The 16,083-nt window shown below is 51.9% G+C and overlaps 1 protein-coding gene across 8 annotated transcripts; it reads left to right on the top strand.

Moving 5' to 3' along the window:
• The first annotated feature begins 1,439 nt into the window (after positions 1-1,439).
• On the top strand, positions 1,440-14,706 carry Mfsd13a (major facilitator superfamily domain containing 13A). Of its 8 annotated transcripts, none has more exons than XM_040743496.1 (9): positions 1,440-1,558; positions 6,006-6,248; positions 6,904-6,986; positions 7,428-7,880; positions 7,990-8,113; positions 9,511-9,607; positions 11,890-12,086; positions 12,179-12,353; positions 13,937-14,706. In XM_040743496.1, the coding sequence occupies exons 2-9, from the start codon at positions 6,081-6,083 to the stop codon at positions 14,170-14,172; spliced, it is 1,533 nt and encodes a 510-aa protein (XP_040599430.1). In that variant the 5' UTR covers positions 1,440-1,558; positions 6,006-6,080; the 3' UTR covers positions 14,173-14,706. The 8 variants fall into 8 exon arrangements, with proteins under 8 accessions (XP_040599430.1, XP_040599418.1, XP_040599407.1 ...); XM_040743484.1 differs by having other exon boundaries at positions 1,441-1,558; positions 11,915-12,086; positions 12,160-12,353; positions 13,920-14,706; XM_040743473.1 differs by having other exon boundaries at positions 1,441-1,558; positions 11,893-12,086; positions 13,920-14,706.
• Positions 14,707-16,083: the final 1,377 nt, after the last annotated feature.

Below are 16,083 nucleotides of genomic sequence, written 5' to 3'. Positions count from 1 at the left end.
TACATAGAGAAAAACTGTCTCATAAAACAAAGCAACAACAAAAAGAATTACAGCCGGGCGTTGGTGGCGCACGCCTTTAATCCCAGCACTTGGGAGGCAGAGGCAGGCAGATCACTGTGAGTTCGAGACCAGCCTGGTCTACCGAGCGAGTTCCAGGACAGCCTCCAAAGCCACAGAGAAACCCTGTCTCGAAAAACCAAAAAAAAAAAAAAAAAAAAAAAAAAAAAAAAGAATTACAAGCCAGCACCACCAGGCATGGCTTTCTCTTCCTCATTTTCATTTTTCAGAACTTTATTTTCCTTCCACCTTTTATCCCCCTCTGCTCAGGTGTGTCTGCAGAGCAGCTCAGGGTCACTCAATGGTGGCTCCAACCCCCTTGGTGGCCTTCACTGTGGGTGCTGCTGACCAGTCCTCAGTGGCTGGCTGAGCCCTCCGGTCTTCAGCAGGGAACCGCTGGATGGGCGTGGAGGGCTCCTGCGCTTCCTCTGGCCGTCTGCCCCCTCTGGCTGAGCATCAATGACCTCAGGAGCTGGAGCGTCTGTTCCCTGGAGTCCCTCATGCTCACAGCAGCAGCCTGCTCCTCCGTCTCAGTCTCCTCTGGTCTCCGTAGACGTTAAGATCAGGCTTAACCTCCCATGGGCGCTCACGGGAGATGATAGTGCCACGCATGCGGCGGGCAGCATCCCCCGCATCAGATGCAGAGTGAGCTCCCTTGTTGCCTGGGACGGTAATGCCCAGAGAGCGCAGAGGAGAGTCTGTTACAGAGTGGGCAGGTTGACATAAGCCGCCTCTGTGAGGGCTGGTGGTCAGCCCCGGGATCAGCCGCCACTCAAGCTGTGGCCCCCTGAAGGCTGCTTGGATCTGGTTAGTACAGGTCCCCGGTGTGAAGAAGCAATTGGAGCGGCTCCGGGGGCCGCAGCAAACTCCAGCGTGGCTCCCTGGACCGCGCTCCTGGAGGAGACCTGGGAGAAGCTGTGGCTTGTCGCTGTGGCTGTCGCTGGGATTGCTTCTCTGGTTCTCATTACTACCCCTGTGAAGGGTCCGCCTACGTGGTTGTGGGTAGATGGCCCAGCCCCTGGCTCCCCCTGTGGAACGATTCCTCCAGCAGGACTCCGGCCTCACCGGGCTCACAATCCAGACTTCGATGGTCCCTTGTCGTGAATATCTGCCTTAAGGCCGTGCTAAATGCTCATCCTCTGAATTAGGAACAGGGAAGGGGAGGAGCGCGTCCCAAAGGGAAATTTGATTCGAGCTGAAACGACAGTTTTCGTGGAGGTAAAAGAGAGGGGATAAGTCGGTCAGGAGTCCAGGCAACCTGTTTGCTGATGTCCATTTTCTTTTGGGTCCCTAAGGGCAAGAGCCCATGACAAACATGGCAGCGACAGCCTCAGGCGCGGTCACCTGCCCGAGCTGCGGTCGGGAGAGCGGCGCGGAGCCAATCGCTGGGAAGGGGCGGAGGGAGAGACCCGGGAAGCCCGAGGCTGGTAGCGCGCAGGCGCACTGGCTGGCACCTGGCTCCCCGCAACCACGGAATCAGGCATCCCCTGCCAGGATTGCGGTGAGCTGCTGGCCCCGCGACCCGGGCGGGCGGACGGGCGAGGGAGCCGATCTGGCACAAATGATAAACCTGAAGGTGGGGCGGGAATGCATTGAGGTGTGAGAGTCATTGGGACAGTTTGCGGGGTTCCTTGCGGTGTCATGTTGTGGACTGGAAAATTCTGGTGTCAGGAGGAGCTGGGTTCAAGCGCAGAATCCCCGCAGAAGGGCTCTGTTGAGGTAAGGAAAGGGATGCTGTGTTTAGGTTGTCCCTAGAGGAATCTGAGTCCGAGGATGCGATGGTTCAGGCCAGGGTCCACTTACTGACCTAACGGCCCTAACCCTGGGGGCACACTTGGAAAGCTTGAAAAAATTATGCTGGTCATCACATCCAGAAACCCCAATTTAGTGGTCTGGGTGAGGCCTGAGCCTTGGTGCTGGAGAATTAATGTGCAACCACTACACGTGTTTCTGAGTAAAAATCTCCTGGGTTGATTTTCAGTTCCTCGGGGACTTAAGTGATTTTGTGATTCTGAGGGGAATCGGTGACCCTTTTCGTGCCACCCAAGAATTCTGTGAAGGAGGGGGAAAGTCCCTCTCACCCGAGGAGTGCCAGAGAACGGGCACTGAAGCAGCTCTCCTAGGGCTACACTGGCCGGGCTGTGAAGATACCAGAAAAAACCGGTGTGAAACAAGGATCTAGAACCACAATCCAGTCAGCTGCTTACTGAGAAAATGGCACGCCTCATACTTGCTTTGCTTTTATGCCTCCACCTGTTCATGGACTACTGCCCCCTGGACCTCCCTCGCAGGAAGTAGATTTGCTTTCTCCACAGAAGTGGGAATGAACTCCGATGGCTAGTTGGCACCTCACACTTACTTAGTAGCTTACCCCCCTGGGTCTCTGCTGACTGGGCCTTCTGAAGGCAGTGGGAAGCCACGCCCACCCTCCTTGTGAGGGTCATCGTTCCAACCCTGCACCCCTGGTTTCCTCCCCCGGTTCCATCAGCAACCCGTCCGTACCTAGATTCACAGGGGCTGCAGGGAATTTCTAGTCTCTCCTGGAGAGCTAGGTGAGAGACTTTGCAAGTTTCCAGAGGGCTCCTAAAACCGAGAAACGTTTCCCTTATTCAGTTGGTGCCCTCATCCTGCTAGACTCTTGCTGGAGGCTTCCGCCTCCTGGTCCCGCTGCTTTCACTGCCTGGGCCATGCTCTGCCGACATTGCTTTTTCTGCATGGTGCTGTGAACTTGGAGAAAGTGTAATAAACGTTACCCTTGGCTGTTTTCAGCGCTCCCCTCTGTTGTCTGTCCATCTGCAGCCTTTTTCCACACATTCACTCAGAGGACAGTACAGTTTCCAGGCTGCTATTTTTCCAACTCCCATAGTTGATCAGAACACCTGATGTGGTCTCCGGGAGTTTTCCAATGACTGCCCTTTCTAAGGCAGAGGACACCCGTATTGGCCTTTTAGGGACAATAGGCTAAGCAGGTGTTAATTGAGCACTTGCCCTGTGTACAGGAGCTTGGGAGGACAGAGGTGGGACTGGCCCAGCCTTGCTCTTCCACAGCTTGTGGGCTGGAGGGAAGGAAACAGGTACTTCAAAAGTAAACAATACGACTGAGCCTGTGCACGGACTGAACAGGATTCCATAAGACCATGGAAGAGGGTGTTTGCTGACTCGGGAGGCAGAGGCAGGTGGATCTCTGTGAGTTCAAGACCAGCCTGGTCTACAGAGCGAGCTCCAGGACAGCTTCCAAAACAATACAGAGAAACCCTGTCTTGGAAAAACAAAAAACAAAACAAAACCCTTCAGAGCCTTGGTTGCTCCTGTAAAATGTAGATGGGAATAGTAACTGCACTGTGCAGGACTCACAGTTGTGGATGTGGGGGCCAGGCCTGTCCTGAATGCCTAAGAGCCAGCACATAGTCACACCCGGGGCTTTGTGGGGGTGGCATTTAAGGAAGGGTTTGGAGAGTGACGCGTGGGAAAGAGGGGACGCTGCGGGAGGCACCCACACTGAATACTGCAGTGACGACCAGCTAGGTGTGGAGGCTCACACCTCTAATGCTAGCCCGGCGGACGCTGAGGCAGGAGGATTGTTACAAGTTTGAGGCCAGCCTGGTCTACCTAGGGAGTTTTAGGTTAGCACATGATACATAGTGAAACCTTACATCAAATAAACAAACAACAAAAAAAGACTTTAGTAATGCATTTGTTAGGGGTCCCTAACTGGTTAAAAAGAAAACATATATATGCTACACATGTGATATCTGTGTATGTGTACATGTTTGCATTTGTGAATCACAATGAATGTGTGGAAGTCAGAGAATGACCTCAGGTGTTGCCTTTCATTCTTTAAAAAAAACCTTATTTTTAAAGACAAGATCTCACTATGTAATGCTGCCTGGCCTGGGACTTACTATGCAGATCAGAAATCTACCTGAACTGTCTACTGAATGCTGGTATTAAAGATATATGTCACAGCCGGGCGTTGGTGTCGCACACCTTTAATCCCAGCACTCGGGAGGCAGAGGCAGTCGGATCTCTGTGAATTCGAGGCCAGCCTGGTCTACAAAGTGAGTTCCAGGACAGCCTCCAAAGCCACAGAGAAACCCTGTCTCAAAAAAAAAACAAAACAACAAAAAGGTCACCCGAGAACACTTTTTGTTGTTGGTAAGATTTATTTAGCCAGGCGGTGGTGGTACACGCCTTTAATCCCAGCACTTGGGAGGCAGAAGTAGGTGGATCTCTGTGAGTTTGAGGACAGCTTGATCTACCAGTGAGTCCCAGGATAGCCATGGCTGTTACACAGAGAAAAATCCTGACTTAAACCGCAACCCCCCCAAGTATTTATTTAACTTTACCTGTATGTGTGTTGCCTGAGTGTATGCGTGTGCACCATCTGCATGTAGGAACCCATGCAGGTCCTAAGGCCGTCGATCCCCTCATCTGGAATTACTGGTGGTTGTGAGCTGCCATGTGGGTGCTCTTACATAAGAACAATAATGCTCCTAGCCACTGAGCCATCCCTCTAGTACCTCAGCTTGCATTTTTGTGTGGGTTACCTGGATCGAGTGCAGGTCTTGGCACTTGCACAGCAAATGCTTTTACACGCTAAGCCTTATCCCCAACTCCCAGCCAATTTTTAAAGGCCATGAAACCCGGTAAGAGCTATTGCTTATGGAGAGTCCTCAATGTCCCGGGCTTTCTGCTTGAAGCTTTCTATTCCTTTTGCATTTAAGCTCCACCTTAAGAGAGTTGGTCTTAACTTTCCCACTGGGAAGAGGGAGTAGCTGGCCCAGGGCCACCAACTGGGCTATTCCCAGGACAGGCCACCAGCTCTTGTGCAAGGTGAGGTCTGTGAGGGGCTGGCGAGCCTGGTTGCAGGTTACAGGATATATGATATGCAGCTAGAACAATGTGGGCTCCACGCCATCCTTGGTGGGGCCTCTGTTCTCTTGTGAAGTGGGTGGCAGGTAGGAAGACCGGAGGAGCAAGGCTGTTTGCTGATGGAGGGGTGGAATCTGGAGAGAAACACAGGCTGGGAGGCACCGACACACCGTCTTCCTCCTGCCTCTGCAGGGCTGGCTCACCGTATGGAAAGCTCTGTCTCCACCTGAGGTCTGTGATGGGGATTCATCTCTGGAGTTTATTCTGGATTGTTCTATAAAACCATAATAGTGCTTCTTGGGATTTTATAAAGATAATAATCATACCAACATGTGTTTACTGAACACACTGCTCCTGGCTCAGGAGGGCTTCAGCACGTAACCAAAGCTGGCCTGAACTGTGGAGCCCAGACGGACATTGAATTAGTCTCCCTGTGTCAGCCTGCCTCCCTGGGTTAGAGGCGTGTGCCGTCATGCCTGGCTTACGGAACATTTCTACGGGCTTTTTCACGTAATCCAGCTGTTCTTTCACGGCGTGATCCCCTTTGGCCTTTCTGAGAAGAGAAACTACCTTGACTGCTGCTATAAGCACACTGCCTGACCCCACTGTGGTCATGTCTAGACAGCTGAGGTTGTACAGTGCGCTGAGCAGCCAGCCCTATAATGTGAGCTGGCCCAGGACCTGGGTGCCTGTTTTCTTCTCCCATGGGCCACCTCAGTTTCCTGGAACAACTCCAGAGTGGTGGCTTCTAACTTGGATTCTTTCTGCCCTACTGCGTTGGTAATTCCCCAGTGTCGTTTCACATGCAAATTCCTCCCCAAGGGAAACGAGGTTAAGAAAAAAAAATTCAGTACCAGGGATTAAACCTAGGAGCTAGACTAGCAGGCACCCGACAAGCTACAGACTCCAGCCCGGAACGAGTTATTTTATCTTATGGGTTGTCAAAGGTCTCAGAGACAGAGAGATAGAGAGAGAGAGAGAGAGAGAGAGAGAGAGAGAGAGAGAGAGAGAGAGAGAGAGAGAGAGAGAGAGAGAGAGAGCTGATCCTTGTTGCTAACTGGCTTCTTCTTCCCCAGAGACGAGAATGGTCAGATTGCCAGCATCTGTGAGCCCACCTCAGTGTTCCTGGGGCTGAGGCTTGGCCAGCAGCCATGGGGCTAGACTGGCCTCAAGCCTGGCTGTTGGGCCTGCCCACAGCTGTGGTGTACGGCTCCTTGGCCCTCTTCACTTCCATCCTGCACAATGTGTTCCTGCTGTATTACGTGGACACCTTTGTCTCGGTGTATAAGATCAACAAAGTGTCCTTCTGGATTGGAGAGGTAGGCCAAGCATGGGGCAGGTGGGAGACTAGGGCATCAGGTTTCCAGGCGGACAGAAGGGGCTGGGTTCTGTGCCAGTGTTAGGTGCTTCGGGCAGGCTGTGCTTAGCAAGACTCAGCCAGAAAAGCTGGAGAGGGTGAGGGGCTGGGGGCTGGGGGTGTCTTAATGATTCTTCAGGAGGATCCTAGTAGCACTCCTGATCATTGCCTTAGGTGTCCACTGCTGTATGTTCGTCTGTAATGTAGTGCACTTAGCCGCATGCTTTAATCTGCTGGATACACTTACCAGCTGCCCTGGGTCACTGGGGTTTGATGCGTGTACTGGCCAGGAAAGGGGCTTTGACAGAACCGACACAAACGAAAGCTTGCCAGCCAGAAGCTGCCACCATTGTAGGAGGAAGCCTGTATGCCGCCATTAACCATGTGACTTACTAGAGGCGCATACAGGACGTATACGTCTTTAGTCATGCTTAAAGTGGATGTGGTTAGCAGTGTGGTAAACCGCTCTTTTATTACCTCATCTGTATGCGCCTCTACTAAGTCACATGGTTAATGGCGGCATACAGGCTTCCTCCTACACACCATCTTTGGGGAAAGTGCATAGACTAGAGCTGGGGAGCCCCGTGCAGCCCACCTTCCCATCTTTCTTCTTGCAGACTGTATTTCTCCTCTGGAACAGCTTCAACGACCCCCTCTTCGGCTGGTTCAGTGACCGCCAGTTTCTCAGCTCCCAGCCCCGGTGTGTCTTCACTGCCAGTATCTCACCCTGACGGGACCACTGCTCATATTTGGGGTGGGAAAAGGAAGGGATGCCAGCTGTGGTATGAGGGTGGCCCAAGTGGCGGGAGGGGTTGACCCTAGTGTGGCATGGGTCATGACTCTGTACCACACATTTACCCTGTTGTCTCTAATGCACGCCCTTACCCCTTACCTATTGTTGCTCATTACTATACCCAACCCTTAGAATCAGCATCCCACAGCCCTTTGGCCATCATCCCTGACAAGCTCAATGGGCTGAGGATAGAGTGGATGACTGGCAAGCTGTGCCCCATAAGTCTGAAATCAGGGGCTGGAGACGTGGGGTGTATCTTCCCTCATCCCATCTCCTGGGCCCGGCGATGGGAACTAGGGCCTGCTCAGGCCGGATGGTTACCTCCTAACACCTTTTTCTCTCTGACAGGTCAGAGGCTGGGCTCTCCTCCAGAGATGTGGTGCTGGCACGGGTGCGGGCTCTGAGCTGGCATGGGCCACTGCTGGCGCTGTCCTTCCTGGCATTCTGGGTGCCCTGGGCCCCAGCTGGCGTGCAGTTCCTACTGTGCCTGTGCCTTTATGACGGCTTCTTGACACTTGTGGACCTCCACCACCATGCCCTGCTGGCTGACCTGGCTCTCTCAGCCCACGGCCGCACACACCTCAACTTCTACTGCTCCCTCTTCAGTGCAGCTGGCTCCATGTCCGTCTTTGCCTCCTACGCCTTTTGGAACAAGGAGGACTTCTCCTCCTTCCGTGCCTTCTGCGTGGTACTAGCTGCTGGCTCTGGGCTGGGCTTTCTGGGGGCCACACGATTGTTGAGGCAACGGATTGAGGTAACCAGGAGGGAAAGGGGCTGCTCAGACCCGGTCGTGGACGGTGGGTGAGTGACTAGCCTTGGCTCCCTAGGGTCAGAGTCTAATTTTAACACTCAGTCGGTCCCCAGGCCCACTCTGGTCTAACCCCTGTAGTCTCCTGCCCTCTCCCCACAGAGCCTGTGAAGACGAGCTGCTGGTGGGTGGTGAGGAAGCGGGCAGCATCAGCTTGGGCCAGTACCTCCGGCAGCTGGCACGACACCAAAACTTCCTGTGGTTCGTGGGCATGGACCTGGTACAGGTATGGGGAGCCGTTCCCTCACCCCTCCTTCAAGGGTACTTCACGAGCTGGGAATGTAGGAGGCCTCCCTGAGGTTTGATGGTAGGAAGGTTGGGAAGTTAGGAGACCTAGGTTCTAGCACTTTCTGTGCTCTTACTCCCTTGTGTGATTGTCCCCCCATTCCCATAGTGCTGCATGTCCTTGACCCCAGGGCCTTGTATATTGTTAGGGGACGACTCTGCCTTTGAGCTACGCCCTGCCTCTCCCTATGTGGTTTTAGGCTGGTCTCAGCCTCCAAGGCCAGTCCTGTCTCATCCATATGCGAAGGCTGAGAGATTCCCTTTTTTTTTTTTTTTCCGTTTTTCGTTTTTGTTTTTTCAAGACAGGTTTCTGTAACGTCTACTCTTCCTGCCAGCTGCCTGGGTCCTGATGCTGTCTCAGCCCCCAAATAACACACGAGACACTATATTAATTATAAAGCTGTTGGCGTTTGCTATGGTTTCTTAATGGCTAGCTCTGACTTAATTATTAACCCATAATTACTAATATATATTTTTTTAAGGTCTTATCTTACTGAGAACACCATACTTGTGTCCTCCCCTCCCGGGATCACATGGTGACTGTCCACTCTTGACTACATTTCCCAGAATCCTCCTCGACCCTTAGTCCCACCTATCCTGCTTCCCTATTGGCCAACAGAGCTTTATTTATCAACCAATCAGACAAACATATACACAGAAGGACTTCCCCCATCAGGTTTCTCTATGTAGCCCTGACCCGGAACTCGCTCTGTTTTGAACTCACAGAGATCCACCTGCCTCTGCGTCCCAAGTGTTGAAATTCCCTTTATGGGGACTCTCTGATGATCTTTTTTCTTCTTTTAATTTTATTTCATGTATATTGGGTTTTTTTGGCCACATGTCTGTCCATGCACAAGTGGGTGCCTGGTACCCCAGAAACTCAGAAGAAGATATCAGGTTCCCTGGAACTGGAGCTAAGAAGACTGTGAGCCACTATGTGGGTGCCGGGAATTGAACCTGGGTCCTCTGGGAGAGCAGCCAATGTTCTTAACCACTGAGCTATCTCTTCAGCCCCTCTAGCAATCTTTTTTAAGACATCTAGTGCCCCATCTAAAGCATAGGTAGTATACAAGTTAGCCAAACTTGTATTTTTTAAATACATTTTAAATACATTCATTGTTTTTAGTCATGAAAACTTAAAAATTGTTCTGGTTGCTGTTTTGCCATGCCTTCCGACTTTAAGTAAAATTAGGTAGGCCACAAGGAGCGTGGTTTAGGTTTGTCCTGGCATGTCCCATGCTTGGTGGCACGGGGAGGGCCAGCGCTCACACCTGGGCTGGCCCAGGCTGCTGCTCACCTGCTGCCCGTGGCCCTGAGGACCCGCCCTGTGCCCTGCAGGTGTTTCACTGTCACTTCAACAGCAACTTCTTCCCCCTCTTCCTGGAGCACCTGCTGTCGGACCGCATCTCCCTCTCCACAGGCTCTTTCCTGCTGGGTAAGTGGCACCTCCGCCAGTGGCCCCCAGTCCAGCTTCCTTGAATGGAGGTCTAGTGGTCCCCACCTCAGTCCTCACGGTGACAGTGACACCACAGGCAACATGATGCAGTGCAGCGGCCAGTGTGCTGAGTGGACTTGGATGTGTTATTCAGTCTTTCTGAGCTGCTTTCATTTTTGTTGGTTTTTTGAGACAGGGTTTCTCTGTGTTGCCATGGCTGTCCTGAAACTCACTCTGTAGATGAGGCTGGTCCCCAGACTCACAGAGATCCACCTGCCTCTGCTTCCCAGAGTGCTGGGATTAAAGGCGTGCGCCACCACTGCCTGGCCTTTTCTTTTTCCCCAGCCTTACTTGTGAGCGGAGGATAATAACAGAATAGAGTGCGCCCCCTCCTCCCCAGAGTGGTGTGATCCATATTCACGGATCCAGCCGACCATAGATCTAAAGTATCAGGAGGAAAAAAGTGTCTCCATTAAACATGTATGGTCTTGGTTGTTTGTTTTTTGAGGCAGGGTTTCTCTGTAGCTTTGGAGCCTGTCCTAGAACTCACTCTGTAGACCAGGCTGGCCTTGAACTCACAGAGATCCGCCTGCCTCTGCTTCCTCAGTGCTGGGATTAACCAACACTCGGCCAGTCTTTTTTTTTTTTTTACATGTTTATTATTTACTGTTTATGTGGTGAGAGTGTGGGTGCATGCATGCCATGGTGCACATGTGGAGGCCAGAGGGCAACTTCCTGGAATCAATTCCCTCCTTTCACTATTTGGGACCCAGGGATCAAACTCAGGCTGTTGACATAGTGGCAAGCCCATTGCATGCAGAGTCATCTCACAGACCCTCCAGCCTTTTTATTTCCTTCCTGTTGTCTCTTAAATGATACAGTATGACAGCTATTTGCATAACATTGGCATGGTACTGAATATTATAAATAATCAACATCACTTATGCCAGGCTTGATGGCACACATTTGTAATCTCACTCAGCACTATGGGAACTAAGGATTTATGAGACTTTGTTACCATCCTGGGTCTCAAAAACAACCAACAGTAACAACAATAAAAATATACAGACAGAAAACAAGGACTTTTTTAAAGTAGAAAAAAGAGGTAATTTAAAGTATACGAGAGGGGTTGGGATGTAGCCTTGTTGGTAGAATGGGTGTGAGGCTCTGCTGGCCTAGGTTACCCGGCACCGCATAAACATGGCGTGGTGATAGATGTCCGTAACTGATATAGGGAGGTGGTTAGGAGTACCAGAAGTTCAAGGTCAGTGTAAGCTTCCCAGCAAGAGAGATGCTATCCTGGGCTACATGGGACCCTGTGTCAAATAATTAAAATGAAAATTAAAAGGTTGAGGATGGCAGTGCACGCCTTTAATCCCAGCACTCAGGAGAAGGAGACAGACTGATCTCTGAGTTTCAGGCCAGCCTGGGCTACATAGTGAGATCCTGTCTCAAAACAAAAATAAAGTAAAACAAAAATAGTTGGGTGTTCAAAAAAACAAAACACACACACACACACACACACACAAAAGTTGGGAATAATGGTGAGCGCCTTTAATGCTAGCACTTGGGTGGCAGAGGCAGGTGGGTCTCTGTGAGTTTGAGGCCAGCCTGCTCTACATAGAGAGTTCCAGGTCAGTCAGGGCTACACAGAGAGACCCTGCCTCAAAAATAAATAAATAAAGTAAAAATACAAAATAAAGCTGGGTTTGTTTTGGGGTAGGGACTGTATTTCCCACATGCAGAGGAGGCAGGAGGATCAAGAGTTCAAGACCATCTAGAGCTGCATGACACTAAATTAAAAAATCAAATAAAAGAAAGTATAGGGTGTGTATGTAAGTCCTATGCAGATACATGACATTGTATATAAAGGTCGGAAAGTTCACAGATTTTGCTATGCATGAAGGGTACTATAGAGTCAACTCCTGAAAATACCAATGAAGGGCTTGTGAAAATTAAGGTGTGAAAATCAGGCCAGAGAGGTGGCTCAGCAGTTAAGAGCCCTGGCTGCTCTTCCAGAGGACTGGGTTTGGTTTCCATTTATCCACAGGGTGGCTCACAACTGTCTGTAACTCCAATTCCTGGGGATCCAATGCCTGCTTCTGGCCTCTGCACAGATGTCCATGCAGTCAAAACATGCATACACATAAAATGAAAATTGAGATGGGATCATAAAGTGTTAGCAGTGCGAGACATTGCTGGTGTACAGTTAATGCAAACTGAGACTCTGGTCACCATGTCAGTTGCCAACCACTGCTGAGGCTGTGGCGTCGCCCCTGAAGAAGTGGGGCCCTCTTCCCTCCTCAGGCGTCTCCTATGTTGCTCCTCATCTGAACAACCTGTACTTCCTGCCCCTGTGCCGGCGCTGGGGCGTCTATGCCGTGGTGCGGGGGCTCTTCCTGCTCAAGCTGGGGCTCAGCCTCCTCATGCTCTTGGCTGGCCCAGACCGCCCTGGCCTGCTTTGCTTCTTCATTGCCAGGTATGCCCTGCCCGCCCCTGCCCCCACACTCTGCGTCCCCCCCCGTTCACCCCGCCCCTCTCCCCACCGGCAGCAACCGTGTCTTCACCGAGGGCACCTGTAAGCTGCTGACCCTGGTGGTCACTGACCTGGTGGATGAGGACCTGGTGCTGAACCATCGGAAGCAGGCGGCCTCGGCGCTTCTCTTCGGTATGGTTGCCCTGGTGACCAAACCTGGCCAGACCTTTGCCCCGCTGCTGGGCACCTGGCTTCTCTGCTTCTACACAGGTGAGGCTCCTTGCCCTACCTGCTCTGGTCTAGTGAGGGAGGCAGAAGGGCTGTGCCGAGGCCTGGGCTGCCCTGGGATAATAACCCTGGTTGGCTCACTCCTCCATTTCTTTGTAAGTTCGTTGACTCGTTCAACAAGTCGCCATAGGCCTCTGTATAGACTGGGCCCGGTGTGTAAGGGAGGTAGCAGTGGCAAGACAGGCAGAAATCTTAGCTGTTGTGGAGCTTAGATTTTAGACAGGGGCAGGCAGGGTGGTTAAGCCTTTAATCCCAGCACTCAGGAGGCAGAGGCAGGGAGATTCTGAGTTTGAGGCGAGCCTGGTCTACAGAGTGAGTTCCAGGACAGCCTGGGCTACATAGAGAGACCCTGTCTTGGAAAAAGAAACCTAGGCAGGGAGAAAGGTGGACAGGGTGGCGTAGTAGTTGGATTTCAGTGCCCAGGGAGGCTGCTGGGAGACTCCCAGCCTGGGAAGTGACGTGTTGAAGTTCTCTGTAGCTGCCCTGAGGAGTCACGCAGACCACGGGTCATCAGCGTGAGACGTTCAGGAGACTGGTGGAGGCTACGGAGGCTTGGAGTAGGGAGGCAGCAGGTGGGATACACTTTAGAACTGGGGTGACACCTAAGGATGGGTGTGGGGAGGGACAGCTGAGGATCCACAGATGCTTGAGATATGGCCCTGTCACTCATGAGAAAGGGAGAGTGTGAGAAATGGGTTTGGGACTGATGTCAGAGATACGGTTTGAGGCCAGCTTTGTCTGCCTAGTGAGTTCCAGGTCAGCCAGGGCTACACAGAGAAACCTTGTCTCAAAAGCAAAGCAAACAAACAGAAAAGGCTATGAAGGAGCCAGGCAAGATGGTGTGCAGCCGTAACTGCTGCATTCAGGACACAGGCAGGAGGTGGAGTCCAAGGTTGCCTTCAGCTGTACCTTACCCAGAACAACTTAGGGTGCATGAGACTGTCTCAGGAAATAAAACAGTGCCGGGGAGGGTAGCTGAGCTGGTGAACTCGGGAAGTAGAGGCGGAGGGACCAGAAGCTCATTTCCTAGACCACAGAGGAAGGGAGGAAGAAGCAGGCATGGTGGCACTTGCCTTTAATCCCAGCACTTCAAAGACTGTGAATTCTGTCTACATAGTAAGTTCCAGAACAGCCAGGATTACTTAGACCCTGTTTCAAAAAAATAAAATAAAATATAGATAGATATAGGTGGTTAGGGGCGGTGGCATATACCTATAATCTCAGTTACTTGTTAACCCTGAGGTAGGAAACTATAAGATTGAGGCCAGCTAACAGACTGCTTTAATTTCTTTTCGATACATGGTTTCTTTGTTTTGCCCTGGTTGTCCTGGACAATCTATAGACCAGTTGAACCGGTCTTGAACTCACAGAGCTCTGCCTCTCCCTCTCAGACGCTGGGGTTAAAGGCTTGTGCCACCACCGCCAGGCTTGGTTTAAAGTTTGTGCGGTTGGTTTAGGACACTTGTATGTACTGTCTGAGATGCTGTTTTGTGCACTGTGCAGAGGCAGCGGGGCTGACCATGGTCCTTCCTCACGCTGTTTCCTTAGGTCATGACCTTTTTCAGCAGCCCCCGATGATGTCAGTGGGGAGTGTCCCGCCATGGCCGGAGCCGCCGGCCCCGGCCCCAGCGCAGGCTCCAACACTCCGCCAGGGCTGCTTCTACCTGCTGGTGCTGGTGCCTGTCACCTGTGCGTTGCTGCAGCTCTTCACCTGGTCCCGGTTCACGCTGCACGGGAGACGCCTACGTGTGGTCAAAGCCCAGCGACAGAACCTGGCTCAGACGCATACGCTGGACATTAAGACAGTGTGAGAAGTGTGCAAAGCCTCTCTGCTGACCTCACTGTCCTCGTCCCGGCAGGGCCCTCCCTTGCTGGCCAGCATCCGGCTTCTTCACCCCTGGGTGCCGCCCAGAGAGAGAGCAGATGGCGTGGGGCAGCTGCTCGGGCGGTACCGGGTACCTCACTGAGGTCTCCCCTTCTTTAGCTGGCCGACTCAGCCTGGGCGAGGGCGAGGCCGTATGTGCTCAGGAACTGTGACTCTGTGGGGCAAGAAGGAAGGGGGACCAGGAAGGGCCCGGCTGGTGTGGTACACAGGGAGCTGCTGGGGTCCTGTAGCTGGGGCTCGACACTGAGGTTTGGGAAGTTTGCACACTGTGACTCCTTTCGCCCAAGTCAGGTGAAGCTGACTGAAAGTGCCACTTGCCCCTCCTCCTAGAAGTTTCCCTCAGGCATCTCTGCTTCAACTTGAAGCAGCATGCCCTCCATGCTCTAGGCCCAGCAGGCCTTGAGATTCAAGAGGCTCATCTCACTGCAGAAGTAAAGCCAGTCATTCCTATTCCTTGGGTCTGTGCCCTGTGTGTGTGTGTGAGGGGGCAGGGAGCAGGAAAAGCACCCTGTAGGGTGAAGTCTTCCCCACCATCCGCCTGGGCCCTGCCGCGTTGTCTGAACCCCCAGAGAACTCGCAGGACGCTGTATTAATTATGAAGCTGTCGGCCGTTTGCTTGTTTCTTACTGGCTAGCTCTGACTTAAGTATTTACTCCATAATTGTTAATCTAAGTATATTCTCTTACCGGAGAAAGGATCTGGACTTCTTACCCCTATGGCAGCTACATCGTGTTTCTCTTTCCCAGAATCATCCTCGACTCCTAGTCCCACCTATCTTACTTCCCTATCGACCAACAGTGCTTTATTGACCTAACACAGGACTTCCCCATCAGCACCCCAAGAGCATTTTTCCTAGAGATATGAGGACAGAAATGCACATTGCAAGGTGGGCCTATAATCCCAGTTATTTGGAAGGCTGAGGTAAGACTGCCTCATGTTCAAAGGTAGCCTGAAAAAAACAAACCAAAACAAACAAAACCACCATAACCACCAAATCAGTCCAGCAGACTGCGGGGTGATTGTTGTTAAGACACAAACCATGATTAACGATCCCATGTGGACAGGGAAGGACAGGGGAATGAGAGGTAACCAACCCATGCAGAGCTGAAAGAGAGAGGTTAAGATACAAGAGACAGAGAAAAGTAAGAGAGAGAGAGAGAGGATGAGATGATGAGAGTAAGAGAAGAGTAAGAGAGGATTATAAGAGAGAGACAAGAGTAAGAGAAGATGAGATGGAGAGGAAGACGAGAGTAAAGAGAGCGTAAGCGGGCAGGGGTATGGGTATCAGTCCTTTAAAGGGGTCCTTTGCACCTGCGTGGTTCTCACAGAACTCTGGGCTGGCCAGAGTGCTGCCTGAGTGCATCCTGAGGGCAGGCCAGCGTGATGCCTGAACCTTTCAGTGATCAGGCATGGAGCCAGTTACCTCTGTGACTTCCCACATGCTGGTGCTGGACACAGGCCTCAAAAAGGAGCCTGACTCAGGCTACAGAGAAGCCCTGTCTTGGGGGAAAAAATTCTCTGGGCCAGGCAGTGGTGGGGAACACCTTTAAGCCCAGTGAGTTTGGTCTACAGAGTTCCTGAACTGGCTCCATAGCTGAGAAACCCCAGTAGGGGGAGGAGCCAGGGCTCTCTGTCCAGAATCACCTGAGGTGCTTCCAAAACACGAATGCCTGAGTTCTCACCCAGTTTCTGACTGTGTCTGGAACAGTAGTGTGAACCTTTATGTGATGCAAACCTGTGCATGTGGGTTTTTCCCTCACTGTTGGATGGTCATATACTGTTTTGCCATGGCACTAGATGTGTCTACAGGCAGACTGACCTCAGTGG

This window comes from Mesocricetus auratus, unplaced genomic scaffold, assembly GCF_017639785.1.
Source record: "Mesocricetus auratus isolate SY011 unplaced genomic scaffold, BCM_Maur_2.0 Super-Scaffold_4256, whole genome shotgun sequence".
NCBI lineage: Eukaryota > Metazoa > Chordata > Mammalia > Rodentia > Cricetidae > Mesocricetus > Mesocricetus auratus.
This window is presented reverse-complemented; position numbering and strand designations above follow the sequence as displayed.